This window comes from Protopterus annectens, chromosome 9.part0 (genome assembly GCF_019279795.1).
Source record: "Protopterus annectens isolate FY-2018-M chromosome 9.part0, PAN1.0, whole genome shotgun sequence".
In the NCBI taxonomy this organism is placed as follows: domain Eukaryota; kingdom Metazoa; phylum Chordata; order Ceratodontiformes; family Protopteridae; genus Protopterus; species Protopterus annectens.
Window position 1 is genome coordinate 560,444,195 of NC_056743.1, and position 19,113 is coordinate 560,463,307.

At 38.5% G+C, this 19,113-nt stretch overlaps 1 protein-coding gene across 1 annotated transcript in view; it reads right to left on the minus strand.

Annotated features, from left to right (window-relative positions):
- Positions 1-11,565, minus strand: part of ARHGAP25 (Rho GTPase activating protein 25) — a 913,359-nt gene extending 901,794 nt beyond the window's left edge. The window contains exon 1 of the mRNA XM_044083089.1: positions 11,201-11,565. Coding sequence (XP_043939024.1) covers positions 11,201-11,261 — 61 coding nt within the window. The 5' untranslated portion in view covers positions 11,262-11,565. The remainder of the gene's footprint in view (positions 1-11,200) is intronic.
- Positions 11,566-19,113: the final 7,548 nt, after the last annotated feature.

Below are 19,113 nucleotides of genomic sequence, written 5' to 3' on the forward strand. Positions count from 1 at the left end.
TTCTGTTGCTGATTGAGTTGGCTGTTTATACCTGGGATTCCTCACCTCTGTTGGGACTATTTTATGTTTATCAGGTGGTTACCAAATACAAAATAGTGCCAGGTTTAACCTCTACAGAGCTTAGTACAATTTGCTGTGTTCCCAGACTAGGATGCACATAAGGACGTTTACATTTTTGCTTGTTTTAATTTCTCTGTATATTTGGCCTTGTTTTTCTTCCTGTTTTCTATAGTGCCTTCTGCATAAGTAAACCATTTTGTATTAAAACAAAGGTTAAAAAAATAGTCTCTGAGACTGTCTTCCCATGAGCACAACTGCAGAAAGGATAACTAGCTATACCAGAGAAATACTGAACCACAACCTGTGTCAGAGCACAAAAGAAGCACTTAACCGGTGAAAGAGAATGAAACACCAAAGAGCACAGCAAAAGCACCACAATTCGAATGAAACATTACCCTGTGATGGAAATATCGTGGCTTGGCAATTAGAAAACATCCAGACTAGAATCATGAAGAAATAAAACGAAAACCATTTGAACTGTTCTACACAGTATCACTCCCAAATGGGAAGGAACTGCAATGCTGTCAAATATCGCAGCATCACTTGTAAGGGGAACAAAACCCTAAACCCTATACTGAGAGATGCTAAAATTGGGGTAATAGTAAATTAAAATGTTTACTTCTTTTTATTTTAATCAGCCTACACTTTCAAATGTTGTTGCCTTCAAAATGTGGATATGCAAGACTTTTTTGAGCATGGACTAGTATTTGCATATCTATTAAGATGAGGGTAAGTGTTTAAGTAAAAGTATTTTCTATCTAAAACTTCATAAAGAAAGGTCACCATACAGGAGAGATCTTGGTTAGTCACATGAAAGGTACAGGCAGCAGTTCAGAACTGGGTACCATTACGGCTGCAAAATGTATATCTCTCAGCTGAAATAGCTTAACATAGTGCCAAAGTATTTGTTGTCATAGGTCTTTATTGATGTAGTACAGTTAAGAAAAAAGTTTGCATTACTAAAAAAATCCTAACTATATAGAGGAGACTATTATATGTGGACATAACTCTTGAGTAAAATACTTTGTTTTTTAGTCATTTGTTCTGATTCTTTTTATGAAACAAGACCATATGACTTTAGTGCTTATATGCTGGGATTGGCAGTGGTATGTATTTGGAGAAATGTTAGGCGAGAAGCCATGTCTGCACTCCATACGTCTCAACCTCACAAGAAATCTGGGCAAAGCCATAATTAACAAGGGTGGGAGCCAAAGGCCCAAAAATAGAACAAGTTTTAAATTTTGCTCTTACAAACTTTGAAAGTAGTTGATAGAATAACAGGATTTGCATTAGCATGAATTTTCTGAAGGGTATGAAGTCTGAAACTCAAATGTCTTTCAATATTTTCTGACTTCAATTCTCAATGATTTGTCAGAAAAAAACATAATTTTATGAGAAACAGACCAAAAGCATGAGACAAAAATCTGGGCAGTTGAGAGGTACACTGATCTCAGAGGTTAAAGGAGTAAACAGATACAATGAATTAAGTGGATATAACAAAACGGTACAAAAGGATAAGATGCAGTCTAATTTAACACAGTTTTTCTAGAAGAGCAGATAGGCCAGCAGAAAGCAGACTCTGAAGTGGATGCCAGTGAGTGACAAGACACTGAAAACAAAACAACAGGAAGAGGAAATGAAAAGGATGCGGTGACAGAGCCTTTTTAATATGGTTCATATGGCCTAAACTGAAAACCCACATATCTAAGAATCAAATACTAGAGAGAGAGACTTAATCATAAGTTTGACTTTACAACCAAACACAGCAAAGGACCAGCTGCACATGTATCCCACTGTGCCAGCAATGAAAGTTTGAAAAAACACAAGGTCTGTTTGGTGAGCAAATGCAGCACTGATTATTGTCAAATGACAGTTTCTAGTACACCCTGTACCCTGTCTGCTAATCTGATACTTGCTGTAACATGCATATTTGGTGGTAGCTCCTATTGACAGAAAATATTAGCTGAAGTATAACATTGTCAGTTCTGATGCATGACCTAGAAGCATGTTAGTCACATAACTCAGAGTAGCGGAATGCAACTCAGTGGTCATTCATTCTGGCCAATGCACTGTTCTAGCAAACATGTCTGTTTTAAGGGATCAGATTTTAAAACTTAAATATAAAAATACTTGATGGGAAACATTTGTATTTTAAAGGATAGAGCTAAAAATGCTTCAGCCCAGTTTTAATTGGTATAATGAGACTTAAATTCATATTCTAAAAATCTTCTCAGAATTTCAAGACAAAAGTCAGTGGCTATGTTTGTCCTTCTTATGCCATTCATACAAGAGTAGAGGGTCTAGACTTTCTCCACTCTTTCTCCCACTTATTTTCCCAGTAATAAAGTAATAATTTATGCTGGCAATATAACATTACTGTGGTCTGAAAAAACACCATTATTAACTACCATAGCAAATGTTTGGCTCTTGAATAATTGCTCACATCCAGGAATTTACAGCTTAAGCAAACAGTTTAACTTGCTTATTTTTCCAGTTTACAATATACAACCCTGTTTCTCCTCAGTCAGAGTTCTGTGAATCTGCCACTCACAAACTCACTTCATTATTCAATGTCTTCACCATCCCTGGCTGAACACACCAGAAAAGGTTTGTCTGCCCTCTGTGTTACATTCACTCAGGCTTATACCACAAGCTGTAATCACCTGACTGCAAATTATTTTGTGACCCCTACTTTTATTTGACATATACAGACTAATCAGTTATGAAGATTAGCAAAGATTATTCATGTCATCTGTGGTTTTTACTAACTCATTGGCTCCTAATGTGCTCATAGGTAGGTACTAGGCTATTGGCCCTATAAGCCTAGCCAAAAAGGTACCCTGGCTTTCCCCACCCAAGAAAATTATTTTCCTGTGCCCCTGTCAAGCACAGCCACCAAAGTGATCCCCAGAGTGAATTTACTATTTCCCATCCAATCATCAAGATTTGTCTTGAAGAGTGCTACTGAGGAGCTCTGTTTGACATAGGTAGTCTGTTCCAGAGTATGGGAAGTCTCTGGGACCGGAATCTATCCCTCCAGCATGTTCTGTTTATTGTGGTGACAAGGTTTAGGTCCCTGGAGCATGTAGCTCGGAGGGATTGGGATTTCTTTAAGTGGAGCATGTCCAACAGCTCTGGGTTTGACATAGCTTTGTATGTTAGGCAGAGATCACCTCTGAGTAGGCAATATGCGACAGAGTAAAGCTGGAGTTTTTTGAGACGGTCAGCGTAGGGCATCTGTTTGAGGCCAGTAACTCTCTTTGTGAGGTATTTCTGCAGCCTTTCCAGTTGTTGTAGAGGTCTTGTGCAGTAGATACCAAAAAGGGGCACTGTACTCTATAATGGGTCTAATGAGTTATGAGTAGAGGGGAACAATGATCTTTTTTCTGGATGAGAAACCTTTTGTGATGAGGTGTGCCACGTAGAAGGATTTCCTGACCACCATGGTGATGTGATTATCAAAGGAGAGACTACTGTCCACCTGTGTCCCAAGGTCTCTTATCACACTTTCAGTGTTAAGTAGACTACCACCTATGTGGTAGCTCATGTGTACAGAATTTTACCAAAGTGGATGACAATGCACTTTTTGGCATTGAGCTTGAGGCCATGGCTTTGACACCAGGCATCTGTCTCAATGAGGCCCTTTTGTAGGATGTCCACATTGTTAGGAGTTTTGATTATGGCTCCTAGTTTGCAGTCATCTGCAAACTTAGTTAGCCAAAGACATTCTGTGTTAGCCTGTACTTCAGAGATGTAGATACCAAACAGAAGAGGACCCAGGACTGAACCCTGTGGTACTCCACTTGTCACTGGTCTGAAGTCGGATTTGGAGTCTTCTACTTTCACAGTGTGGGTTCTGTTAGTAAGCCAGTTGGCAACCCATATTGTGACATAGGGATTTATACCTAGTTTAGTGAGTTTATCTATAATTCCAGAGTGGGGAATGGTGTTGAAAGCCTTGGCAAGATCTAGATAGGCTGTGTGAACCACCTTACCCTCATCTATGGCTTTGGTGACTGCTTCAAAGAAGTCTATCAGGTTTAGGAGACATGATCTGCCTTTTACAAACCCGAACTGTGTGGGGTCCAGAGTCTGGAGATTACCAATGTCTTTGTTTATGAGTTCCATGATGATACGTTCCATGGCCTTGCAGACCAGGCTCATCAGGCTAATGGGGTGGTAGTTCCCGGGGTCTGTCGTGGCTCTCCCTTTGTGGTGTGGGATAACTGTCAGTGCACCATTCAATCGGCACAAAGCCTGAGATGAGGCTATGATTGAACATGATACTTAGGTGGGGTGCCAGTTCATTATGTAGTTCATGTAGAATGCAGCCTGGGATGTTGTTAGGTCCCATGGATGCTGTGTTCTTGGCTTTGGAGAGTGAGGTTTTTACCTGTGCAGCCGTGATTACAGGAACTTTGCATTCTTCAGGTATAGAGATGGGCCCTTTAGGGTGTGACAGGGTGGTAAAGTTAGCACTGAACCTATCTGCCAGGATGTTGGCAATATCAGTTGGTTCCTTATATTTAGTGACATTGTGCTGTAACTCAGAGCAGATCTGAGTGTTGCCATTAAGATTCTTGACATAGCTATAGAATGCTTTGTGGTTGTCTTTAGAATCAGTGGCAATTTTGTTTTCATAACTAGCTTTGGAGGATTTTACGAGGGATCTCAGCTTCTTACTGAGGCTGACCAGGGAGTTCCTCCAATCATGGGATTTTATTGTTTTTGCAACAGATTCTTTCTTCTGTTGTAGAGTTTGTTTATGGCAGAAGACCACCAGATTGGCTTGCTTTTTTTTGAAGGATAGCATCTTTGTTCTGTTAGGGATAGCACAATCCATGCACTCGTGTAAGTGCTTATAAAGTGTATTTGTGTAGGATTCAGCAGTCGTACCTCTATTGTTCATCTGCATGGGTGTCGTGAAGTTTGCCACTTCTGTCTTAAGAAGCGTGAAGTTGGCTTTGGAGAAATTTTTTACGGTCGTTTCCCTAATGGGGAGTGGGGGCGGGATGTGGATGTCAAGGGTGATTAGCTTGTGGTCGGATCTGACCAATGAAGAACTGACCTCTGGTGTGGAACACTGGTCGCCCGTGTTGGTAATGACCAGGTCTAGGATATTGCTGCCCCTAGTGGAGGTGTGTATAAGTTGATCCAAAGTGTTGGAATTTATGAATTCAAGAAAACGTTGAGCAAAAGAGTTGCTACATGAGTAGTTTTCCCAGTTAATGGTGGGGTAGTTGAAATCACCCCTTGTTTTATGTATGTATTAATTATATTTATCACAACCAACGTTAGTGACTGACACAATGTAATAAAGAGAGCTGCTCACAGTTATTGGAAGTTAGGGGATTATATTCTGTGCTTGAATGACTCCTTTGGAAAGGGATGGGATATGTTTCAGTTTTAATGTAAACAAGAGGACAGAGTGTGTATAAAGCCATATGCACCACTATTTTAGGGCATGTCACAATTTTAGTAATCAGTCAAGCAAAAGTATTCCTTGTGGACTGTGAGAATAAACCATGTTAACTAGATCCACATATCAAGCCCCCTTTGTTTAAAAATCCTTGAAAAAAACTGCATTAATACTGGAGTGTATAGGCTTTAACCCTTTCCCAACTATCATGGGTGAAATAGACACACCTGCAAGAGGTGTTAGAATGTATATGAGAACATATGCATCCTCTCACAGTTAGTACAAAGGGTTAAGACCAAGATCAACTGCTTCCTGTGGTAAAGGACACTGCATTTGAGTTCCTTTACCTTCAATACCCACTATGTGACTCTATGTAAGTCAGTTGACCAGGCAGTGCTCCTGGCTTACCTCTGAAAAGTGACATTTGTGTTCAGTGGGTTTACCTGGTTAACAAATGTATGAAAAAGAAAGAAGCAACAGAGATATTCAGTTAAAACATGAATGACTAGGACTGAATATGTAGTCATCCCCCCCCCCCAGAGGAAATTTCAAGAGGGCACAGAAAGGTAAGGGGCGATGAACACATGTGAAAGACAATAAGATTGTAAAGGCTGATAAGTACTGTTATGGTCCCTTGAGCTGGCAGGGAAGTCACAGAATTTAAGCATACTCTGGATGATCATAATTCCCCCAGTCTTCTACCACCTAGACAGTGATATAATAAACAAATCTTTCAGTTAGTTACCTACTCTGCAAGGTTTGGAATAGGGTGGCAGTAAATTGTATTGATGTAAACTGGCACTGCCAAATGGCTCAGTTAATGACAGAAAAGGGCATAAAGACCAGTCCAACTACCAGGCTAATAATGTTTAAATAAAAGACATACAAGAAGAGAGCTAGATGCTTTCATTTGTTTATGCAACCACAAACAACTTTATTTTCCATAACTTTTAAATTTAGTTTACTCAATGAACAAGATAATAACAGACGCATCGAACACGTCTACCACTGAAAATGGCCTTAAGTTTTGATAGCACAGTAATATTCATATACAGCAAGCAACTTTGGAAGGGCCATTCTAGACAAAAACTATAAACAAAAATGGTTAGTATCTATAATTTGTTCCAACTCTTATGGTCTGATGGAGGTTGCCATAATGACTTGATTTTGTTTTTTACTTTACTGCGGTGGTGGTGCTACGGTAGCGTTGTCACCTCCCATTTAGACGTTGCCCGTTCAATTCTCAGAGCGTCTTCTGTGTGGCGACATGTGTGAAAGGGCATTCCTTCATTGAAGGTTGTGCGTTAGGCCCGGCAAGCCAGCACGTAAAACTCTACTGCCAATCATTAGCGGACTGGAGTTCCACTGTGGCGACCCCTAACTGGGAAAAGCCGAAAGACTAAGACCTAAGCTTTCTCTTTCTCTACATATCAACACAAAATTTAATTTTTTTGCCACTGATTTCTTTATTCCTAAAAAATACAACCGCTCTAACATCCATTTTTGTGAAATGCTGTTTATACTGTTTTTCCCAGTTCATTACTTCAATTTGTGCTCCATTCTGTCATCAAAACAGATTTCTACCAGGACTACTTTGTTTCAGCTACAGATGGTGACAAAATTTACCCTCACAAAGAGTAGAATTTCTTAGTGGCAAGACCTCTTTATCCATGTGCACATGCATGTATATACACCCACATTCTCTCTCTCAACAAGTGTCAAATCTCCTTACCGAAACTTAAATTGCTCCTCAGGCTTATCAGTTTCTGAGCTAGTTGATATAGCAAACATTTGTTGTACGGTCCTATTGCAACAGAAAGGAGTTACAGCTGCAAACATCTTCATCTGGAGACTTTTCTTGGGCCAAAGAAGGAAATGTAATTGGCAGATGTAACAGCCAAAGCAGCAAATTCTCCAAAGAAAGTAACGTGACATTTAATACAAGTCTAACATGGTGGGCAATGAAGAACCTAAATGAAAAAAATGCCATGCAACATGAGAACTGTTAAGTAGTGATTTGTTTAGAGAGATGAATGTGGCAGTCATTTTGGGTGGAGGATAAACTCTGGAATAAGGAAAAGTTGTTCCTAGCATGTAGTCATCAATTGGTTCAGGAACAGTTCCACAGCTTTATGTTTTTGTATCAGTACTAATAAACAGGTTGGTTGTGACAGTCCTGTGCTTTCACTTTGATCAAGGAACAAAACACTGTACTGCATCCATGTTATTTTAGAATAAACAGACACTGAGATTAGAAACTTAAGAACTTGCCATTTTTTTTTTTGCTTTTCACCAAGAATCATGCAGAACTCAGATCATTAACCATTTAACGTTTGAGCCAACAACTCCAGTTTCAAAAGGATTTTCAAAAAGAAAACTGCTCCAAGTCAGTCATCTATGAAGCAGTAAATCCCCTTGGCACTGTCTGTGTCCTACTCTGACATAGCTTAAACAAGCCCTAATACTGCCCTATTTTCACCAAAGGGCCTGTTTCTTTTCCCCACAACCCAAAACTCACCTTTGAAGCAAGTGTGTGTTACTGCCTTACCAGCTATACTGGTCCTGCAATCTCTGTATATATGTCCCACAATCACCACCACCATTAGTGCCTTAACATGCTCTTTTGTTTTGTATGTTTCTTTAAATTTTTTCCCCATAAGTTTTCTTTTTACTACAAATGAATCCAGCAAAATCAACAAATAGCACTCTTGCAACTATTCTTCTTTTCTGATCATGGATTTATTCAAATTGTTTTGTAATATTTTACTTATGGTTAAAAAAGAATAGTTATTCTTCCCCTGGTACCTTTCAAACATGTAAAAACAACTTTAAATATGTTTAATAACACAAAGGAATAGTATCTCTGCCCTATATTACTTATTTGTTGTGTAGCTATGTATGCAGTTTTCATTATTCTTGCAATTCTTTTTTTATTTACTTCTGCAGATCATGTCTGATACTATCATTACATCCAACTTACTAGCAAATAAGAAAAAGATGCCATAATCAAATAATACCATTTTATGTCCCTCTTTTGCAAAGAAGAAGGAAGTTTCACAACTGAGCAAGGCCTGTGTTCCATCAATTCTGCTATAAGTCATATGCTGTTAAAAACTGTACTAAGTTCCAACAACGCACTTGAATGTGGGAAAGCTTAGAAAAATGTTAGCAGGGTTTCCCTGGGGTACATTTGAGATGTCAGGTCAAGAGAACCAAGCTAATCTCTTACATATGTTCAGTGAACTGTCCTGAAATCAAATAACTCTAGCAAGTCAGAAATTGTCAGAATCTCTACAAGGTAAATATAGTTGCTTAAAAATAAGTGCATCAAGGAATAGCTGTAATTTACAAAATAATAATAAAATAAAAAGGTTAATGCCTTGTAGGAAGTTATAAAAGTTCATAAGTGACACTTTCTCATCTCCATTTTTAAGCATGAATGTGAAAAAAGTTTTATAGGCCTATCCAAAAAGGCAGCAACTAACCCTTTGAAAGCAGAAAAATCAACACTAACTTACTTCCCTTTCTGTATAATATAATATAATGATGTACAGAGGTAATATGAAAACGTTTTATTGACTGAATGTAGGTTTTACAATTAATTGAGCACAACTCCTAATGTCTGTTAGTATCAAAGCTTGAGTAACTTGTAAAACCTATGTTGGCCCTGTAAAAGATAATATCAATTCTGTGTTCTGCTATTTTCTGTTAATGGACCACCACAATCTTTATACCCTTTATTTTAAAGTATGCTAATCAGAATAATACACATTTTCAGTATTTCTATAATGTATTTCTCAAGTCACTGAGCTGCAAACATAGAAACCTAAGTTCAAATCCCTCTAGCCCATACATAAATACATTTTGCCCTGGAATAAGTCAGATAACTTCCTTTTGGTGTCAGGTGGGATGCCTTTGCAAAACAGACCATAGAGTCAAGCCTCTCACATTACAAAGATTAAATAAATATATTTATGTGACAGCAAATTGTCTGGATATGGTTTAATGACATTTCATTCTTTTCTACAAGAACTTGTTTCACAGCAATTGTTTATGCCTTACTTCTCACACCTCCATTCGTACTGCTTAATTTAGGTGCTGAGAAATAATTTTTATTTGCATATATGTTATAGAATGCTGTTCAGCATAATAGCTAGATAAGACTCGAAAAATAGTCCTTTCGTAAACAAGTCAAAACCCATTTCAACACACTCATATACACAATGCACACAAGAACAACCACTGCATTGCAGAAATATGCATCTGGAAATGAGGGAGGGGCTGAATCTGGGAGGCAAATCATTTCATGTCCTATTAAGGGTGCAGTAAGTTAGCAGTACACTCATAGGCTCTGCCAACAAATTATACTGTGACATCTGTCAAATACCTACAAAACTCCTTCCCCTGTTGGACATCATGTTAAAAAAAAAAGATTTTTAAAGTGGAGATACCAGATAAATGTTTCTAAAGTAATATAAATGTTCAGGTACAGTCTTTTAGCAAATGGGAATGCAGTGCCATTCTGAGGCGAGGCAGTTTTTTGTAACTAGTAACCCTCACTGTACAGCGGCACTGGAAAAACTGAGGCACCATAACAAATGCTATATCAATGTTTTATTTCTCTCTTATTACTCATGGTATAGTCATAAAAAAACTGATACTCTTATTAATCACCAGAAACTGTCAGCCAGTTACCAGTTTTCCACAGCACGAGGCTTTAAATGACAAAGCATCTCACAAGTAAACATGGAAATTTGTGGTTTGCCACTCACAGTCTTAAGACTGGATCATAACCCAACCCAAAACTTGATAAAAGCATATGCTTAATTTATAGAAAGACAAGTACCTAAATGGCACAACATGTTCAGTAATCACGATATACCAAAGTGAGTTGTTTATCATACTGCTGTCTGGAACCACCACACTTTTTTGCAGCTCTGCTTAATGAGGAGAAAAGGGCAACACATGTTAAAACACTGACTCCCACTATGCATGTAGCACAACAGTCTTAAATCAGAAATCACATCCTCAACTACTGAAAGACCAAAAATAATAGTAAAAGAAAACAGAATTTTCTCCCAGTTTCACTATGTAAAATGTCTCCATGGAAAAGAGTTTTAGCATTCTTATCAACAAAAGTGTAACACCTTTTATGTTAAGGGTATGAGGTGAGGAGTGTTCTGATGGTTTCCTCTATGCTATCCCACCCTAGAAAATGTGGATTTGATCTGGATATTAATGATGGTGCATTCAATTTATTGTTTCATGCAGTCCCCACATAAGATAGCAATGATGTCAAAAAATCAACTGAAATAAAATACTGTAGCAGAGACCCTTGTGCCTGCTAATACTAGTATCTCAGTAGTTGCAGCCATCTGCTGTTGGCAATGACACTTCTGAAGAAGCCAAAACTCACTTCCCTTCTCACGGGCTGTGTACATGTGCTTCTCAGCAGCTGGTACCCTTCATGGTTCAGCTCTAGAGATTCTCAAACAGGCCACTGTAAAAGCAGGGCTACAGAATGCCAGTGGAGTTAATGACTGATGTAACAGGTAAGCATGCAAACTACACACTGTGGATGCTACACTATACATTTCTGCACTCTAGAGAAATTAGGTGAAAATGTAAATCACACGCTGTGGATGTTATACTACTCACGTCTGTACCTCTAAAGAAATAAAGCAGAAGAAAGCGTTAAGAAAAATAAGAGAAAACATTTACCTATTTTTCCTACATCTGTCTTCAAGTTAAAATCCCAGTTTCGAGGCAGTTTCAGTGACATTTTTGAAGATGTAATGGTAAAGCAGCAAAATAAGTATATTCTTCTTTGTTTAAGGATTCAAAAAGATCAAGACAAGAAGTATTGCTCCCTTGCCAGTGCTATTCGTGTTTCTTTTGTTATCTTTCTGTAGGTAAACTGTCATTATAGAGCACACACTGGAACACCGCTCTGGATTTACAGTGCAAAAGACATCACTTCAAGCACCATCTGTCTTTCACTCCAGATTTGTAAACTATTCCTTTGGTTGCTCTCAGTTCTGTAATAATACATCAATATTGCTGGCAGTGAAGTGCATAAGAGAAGATGGTTTTAATCTGCTTCTGACTTGCTCAGCATTATCAGGAAGTGGGCGTTGTGCAGCATGTATTACACTAACACACATCATTATTAGTGGTTAGCTGTACACTGAGAGAAAACGCAGGTTAGAGAAGTCAAAAGCATGCACTAAAGTCTAAAACATTTTACACAAATTTAAGATTGGAACCAGATCCATAACTGATTACAAAGTTTTGGGTGTGCTGTGTTCCTGTTCAGTCTGTTACATTGTAATCTTATCTATACAAACATGAACACTTTCATCAGAAACTAACAAACGTCAGTATATAAACCTCCTTACCAGTTCTGTTTAATAACTCCAGGAAGTTTAAAAAAATATGAAGTAAAAGAGAATGCATAACTTTTGACCAAAATATCTACAATGTACTTAGCAGAGAAAGGTGAATAGCTGTGAAAGCAGCGGAAGGGTTGATAATGCAGGATTACATTGCATCCACTTTCTTCCCATTTAACTGCTTAATACTATAATGTAAAAACTGTAACTAGCCCTTGAACAGAGGAGAGATCAGTTACCAAGAAACTCAGTATAGTAGCATTAGAAAATTATAAACTATTAAGTTATAAACACAAAACATACCACTCTGTTAACTCAATAGAACCTTAAAAACTTCCCCAAAACTAAAACAAATGCATTTGCTTTATGGTCTCAAGTTAAAAGTAGCCATATAATTCTTAAACACAGTAAATTTTTGCTCACGTTATCCACTCTGCTTCATTTATTTATTTATTTCATTTGGTAACCAGGGTAGAGCACTGATCCAAATGGACCCATTTCAGTCTCGGCCCAGACAAATATAAATGAGAGTAGACAATCAAGTTAATGACAAGTATTATGAATTTAATCAAAATGCTGTGTGAAGATACTAATAAATCAATAACAGCATTAGTAATGATAAAGTACACAGTGCAGGGGACAGGAAGAAGGGATGGTTACAGTGAGGAGGGAATAAGAAGAGAGAACAATAGAAACGGGATGAGCACAGAATGTAAAAGATAGCAAAAGTAAGGTAAAGGTACACAGAAATTAGCTATATATATATATATATATATATATATATATATATATATATATATATATATTTATATACATACACACACAATAGATATCACATATTAGTGTTGAGAAATAATGTGAAGAAGACAAAGGTGTCTGACTGGTAAAGGGGAGATTGGGGGAATAGGTGATGTGTTCAGAGGGAAAGCATTTGCAAATTGACTTGGACTTGGGATGATCTTTAAGCTGAGCATGGAATGAGAGGTATGAGGTGAGGTCTTTAAGATTAGCAGGGAAGAAGGTGGGTGGTTAAGATTTAAATGGGGAGCTGTCTGAATAGATTGGAAGCAAGGGATGGACAGGAGTATTCTACTGTTGTTGAGCTGGGATCCAAGAAGCATGTTGGCATGCTATTGGCTATGTATCCAATTGTTTTTTATATGGTGGAGTTTTCTTTTTTTTTTGAATGCTGCTGCAACCAGTGGAAGTCAATATTCAGGCCATTCTAATAGAATGCCTTTGCCTATAACATTTCTCATTAGTCTGGAGAGAAGGGGGGGGGGGGGATTTTATAGGACCGATATTGGAGATAATTTATTTTCTTACATATTTGTTGTAGCTGAAGGTGAAAATTCAGTGCAAGATGAAGACACATGCGAAGGTATCTGAATGAAATGACTTGATCAATGAGGTTATCAAGATGGCCATGATTAAGGAGAGATAGAGAGTTATTCAGACATTTAGGGGAGTTTCCAAACATTGCTTTGAGTTTTGAAAGTGTTCAGAATTAGCTTTTGGTTATTAAGCCATTTGATAAGAGAAAGGGAGTCAGCCTGTAGTTGTTGCTGTATGGCCAGAGAGGTGAGGTTTGAGTGAAGTAAGACTATGTCATCAGCATAAAGTAAGAGAGGGAGATCAACTGGTGATTTATTAATGAAAATGGAAAAAAAATAGGAGCTAGAACGGAGCCTTGAGGGACTCCTTTAAGGAGAGGGGTGGAAGCAGAGAGGGTGTTTTGGAACTGCACAGAGAAGTACCGACTGGAAAGAATTTTTAAACCAGGGAGATGTATCTGGGCTAATTCCAATTTTTATTAGGCGAGTTAAAAATGTTATGGTCAATCAGATCAAAAGTTCTGGTGAGGTCAATAAAAATAGTACCGGTACTTTTAACACCCAAGCAGACTCCAAATAAATTTTCCTGAGGTAGATGAGAATGTTGAAGGCATGATGAGGATGAAGAAGGTAACTGGGAATGTATGTTTTGGGAGCATAATGAGTTGATAGACTTTAAAACTTCCCTACAGAGTACTCTGTCAAGAAGCAAGCAAATGAGTATAACTAAGGAAATTATTTTTCTGAGCTGTGATACAGGATCTGAACTGCCTAGACATAGTAAGGCCTTATTAAGTTTAATTCTGGTAGCTGCCAAAAAAGCAATATCTAGAAAATGGAAATCAGCCATATCTGAAGTACTGAGTATTGTAACAGACATAAAAGAGCAGGAAGCCGGATCTTTAGAAAAGGGTAGGAGTAAATTACATAGAAAAAAATGGGAACTATGGGAACAATACATGCAGAAAAACTTTTGGAGGGGGAATGAGGTTTAAGAGAAGACATGAAATGAATAATATACGCAATGTTGCTGAGATTATATGTATATAACAGATATGAATTATAATGTTTGTAAATGTGCAGTTGTTAATATGGTTTGATTACTTTTAAAAAATAACAATGGTGCCAGTGAGGTGGTCTTGTCCCTTGCAAAGTTACCAGTCAGTGAGGAACGAAACTATCAGAAAAAGCCAAAATGATGAAAAATAAACCTGTAAACATTTTTTAAGCGGGGGCAAATATATTTTGCTTTCCTGCGCATGCACCCAAACCTCCATCAGCACTTCTGTTTGGCCTTCTCTGCAATTGGAGCTACTTTGGCTTCTGCTCTTATGTCCTCATTTCTTCATCTGTCCCACAGTGTTCATCCTACCGCCCATCTCAGGCAGTTTATCACCACTACCTCTAGCTTCTGCAATTGCTCTGCCTTCACTGCCCAGGTTTCTATACAATACAATAGTACTGACTGTATCACCATTCTGTACACCATACATTTCAGCGTCTTTGGCATTCTTCTGTCACACAATACCCATGACACTCTGTGTCAGTTGGCTGTAGCCCCTCTGATTCTAGTTTTCTCCTCCTCATTCAGACTTCCCTTCTCCTCAACCACCCATTACAGAAACTTGAACCTTTTAACCTTTTCCACTATTTTCCCTTATATCCCAGTTTTCAGTGCCTTCTGATTTCCCATGTGCTGCCATGATAACTGTCTTATCTGTACTCACAAATGGGTCCTTAGTTTTACATTCCATTCCCCTATCATTTCCTGAAGTTCTTACTCAGAGAGAGAGAGAGCTTCATTTGCCTCTAGTTATGTTATCATTTTTATGGCATTTTTTGAAAAGAAGTATATGTATTGGACTGATTTTTTTGCTGAGAAGATGGTTTGGTTTAAATGTTACATAGATGATTTAATTTTTGTGTGCAAAGGAGAGCCCTTTGAATTTTCCAGTTTTGTAAAACAATTGAATGACAATGAGTGTGGCCTGGAATTTACCTTTACAGTGAAAAAAAATCACGCATCCAACATTTGGATCACATCACAGCAAAAGACAACACCACTATATACCCAACTGAACACACCAAATTGCTAGGAGTGGAAATAGACAATAAACTAAAATTTGACATTCACATATCCATGACCATAAAAAAAGTCCACAAAAAACTAGGAGCATTATACAGAAATAAACAATTTCTCACCAAAGCAGCAAAGATTTCAATAGCAAATTCCCACCTTATCTCCACCCTACTTTATGCCTCTCCAGTATATACCAACCTAAGGCAATGTGATCTAAACAAGCTAGAGACCTGCTACAACAAAATCTCAAAATTCACCACAGGGGCATCCTACCGTAGTCACCACTGTCTCTCACTTGCTGAACTGGGCTGGCTTGAACTCCCTCACCTCCTTCAGTGGTATCAACTCTCACTCACCCACAAACTAGTAAACCATCCACTAAATGTCCCATCCCTCCAGAATCTACTCCAACCCTATCGCACCACCAGACCACTAAGATCCAGCAACAAAAATCACTTGCAGATCACTAAAGCCAATAACTCTGCTGGTGAAGCACTATTCTCTTGCGCTATAGCCAAATTATGGAACTCACTCCCACCCACAATTACCTCCGTACCATCATGCACCAACTTCAAAACTTTATTAAAAGCGCACCTAAAACATGCTGGCTATGCCCTTGCAACTCCCACTCTAATATCATCCACCCCATCCAACTACTACCTTTCTTTCACCTCCACTAACTACCTTGATGATAGCAAGCTCAGATGCTCATAAGCCTAGTACTTATTATACAGCAGGAACTTCTCATTGTTACATTTGTTAATGCCTGTTATGTACTTCACAGATAAAGATTCTAGTTGTCTACTAATGTACTATGTTCTTCATCTGTAAATATGTTGTAAGTAATTTCTATGTTAAATTGTTAATCACTATGTAATCCAATGTAACTACTGTCTGTTTATTTTACTGTGGAGCTTTTCTCCCCGGGCCTCCGCTGAAAATGGACCCACATCCAGTCGGACACTCCCGGTCAACAAATTTAAATAAATAAATAAAATTGTACATAGGGGAAAATAAGTTGGCACAGTTTAGGCCCTATAGAAAAGTAAAAGCTGTTAATAACTTTTTGCATGCAGATAGTATGCATCCTCCACATCTTATGGAACCTTTGCCCTTTGGAGAATTTAAAACAATTTATGTTAACACCTCAGATAGTAGGTTGGTGGAAGGTTGAACAAAGGTTATTTGGGTGGGGTTACCCTCAGAGCATTTTGAGAAAAGCCAGTGGAGCCTGCCTGCCATCACCAAGTCCAGTAACATCCCTCACTGTCTTCAGAAGAGTCTCACTTACCACAGTTCCCAGACCACTTCTAGTCCATTCTTCTCCTGAGTAGGAAACTCTGGATTCCAAGATAAGGGGCTTTGCTGCACTGCCCTTTCATCTTGTCTCCTGGACACAGGATGTCCAGCTTCCTCCTTATCATGCCATTCACTTCCTAGCTGCATCCTATCAGTGAAGTTGTACTGAGTGTAGAAATCCTTTGGTCATGTTTGGCTGGTTTTACATCCAGCTTTCACTCAGCAGTTTTGAAAGATCCAGGCAAAATTATTAAACTCTTCAGCAGAAATGTTAGTTGTAAGTTTTTTTTCTCTCATATCCAGTTATCCCTATAGTATTAAGGAGCATGCACTGCAGTCTAAGTTATATAAAGGAATATAAAACATCTGTTAAGTGTAAACAAGTTCCTTCAGCTTCAAAACGTATATCTAAAACATAAAATCAGTCTTCTATATCTAAAGCAATTACTATATTTAAACAGAATATACAATGGGAGATGGGGGAAAATTGGAGGCTCTCACTACAACTGATAAAACTTGTGCCAAAGCTGCATCTTCAAGGTTTCCTTATTAAATATAAGATGAGGTGCTATGAAGCTGACTGTAGTGGGTTTACAAAAATTAACAACTAAGACAGTAGTGGTTGCTCCAGCTGAAAAAAAACACACCCTTCAGCTTCAAATTTAAATGATATTGAAGGGCTAACAGTATTAGACTGCTGGTTGGTCCCAGAGGAGGCAGAAGGGAACAGCACATATATATTGAGATATAAATCTTCCTGGTGGAAATTTTCACTCTGTAGCAGACAATATTTTTTTCTTTAATTTTGCTCCCTCATAAATCATGAGCGGACAGATGATCCGCTGTGGTGACCCCTAACCGGGAAAAAGCCGAAAAAGCCAAAAGAAGAAGATATTTTTGATGGAATACATTTCTTTGTTGAAAACCACTCCACCAGCTTTTTGAAATTTTCTCATCAGTTGAGTGACTGTTCAATTAACTTTTTAACATTACACATGTACTAAATCTTGACAGCTTGTAGCCAAGGGGAGGTAGCATGGGAACCAGACATCAGATGACCAGATATCATTCTGTAATCCATCACCATACCTCTCATCTGTACAGATTTTCACAGCCTGTCCAGATTTTTGCCTCATATTTTTGGTCCATTTTTTAGAAAATACTGGTTTTCTGGCAAATTAGTGGCAAATCATTAAAGACTGAAATTACAAAATAACAACAGACGTTTGAGTTTCAGACTTCATACTCTTCAGAAAAGTCACGTTAATGCAAAACCTATAGTCTATCAACTGTCTAGTCCACAAAAAAAACTGCCGTCTCTTCCCTAAACTAAGGAACTGAACTTATCCTCTCCCTGATCAACAGTCCCTCAAGGAAAATAAACCAAATAAAAGAAAGTATGTGCTTTAAAACTACTGTCTGTAGACATAAAATTGTGTAATACTCTAATTTTTTAATTTACTCTCACTAGCCAGGACAGCCAGCAGCCAAAACCTTTCTGTTTCCATAATTAGCCTACCTTCCCCTCTTGTACCCCCTGTTAATAACTGACATCCTCCCCTACTCTAATTCTAGACCTGCTGCCTCCCATTCTCTCTCCCATTAGATGCTACTAGTGCTATACAGCCTGTGTCCACTAGATGACATTTTCCTAGATCTATCCTACTGTCTCTAAACACAACTCTCAGGCATCCAGTTTTCTATATCTTGTTTAGGCTGCAGTCCCACTCTATCCTTCTATTATTTTATACTCTACATCATTTAACCACTCTGCCTACTCTCCCTACTATCAAGGCTCTTATCTCCTACCTTTCCCCACCTAAACCATACTTGGAGGCTCTAAATAAAAATCTGCAAAAGCAACAGAGACCTTCAAAGCAGACATCCAAGTAACATCCACCCCCCCCCCAACACAAACCATGAAACACATACTTGACAAAACCAGTGTGCCACACAATCACATCCCTTAAGGCAAAATAACATACCCAACACACTAGTAATAGGTGACTCTATAGTCAGGCACACTGATGTCCCACTCACTAGGCTGAACAAGGAAAAGGTTACTGTTAGCTGCCTGTCAGGTGCCAGGCTCCGCCACATAACACAAGCACTTAGGTCACTCCAGAACAAGTACAAATATGACTCTGTCATTGTCCATGTTGGTGTGAATGACCTGAGCTGTACCTCCTTGGACGACATGGAGGAGCTCTCTGATCACGTAGCCCAGGCCGGTATGACCCTGAGGAGCATCCTGCCCTCACCAAGAATGATACCATGGTATACAGAAAAACTTATCAATTTCAACAATTGGCTAAGCTTCTGGTGTCATTCAGAGGGTATCGAGTGTCTGTCAGCCTGGGATGACATGCTCAACAAGCCACGCTGCTTCGCTAGAGATGGCTTTCACCCGTCACCCTTAGGCTTTCAAATACTGGCCAAGGCTCTTGCCACCCCCATAGCACCTTTTTTAGACAAGGCTCAAAAGACAAACCCACCGCCGTAAATAGCACAAGTAACAAAAAACTGAGG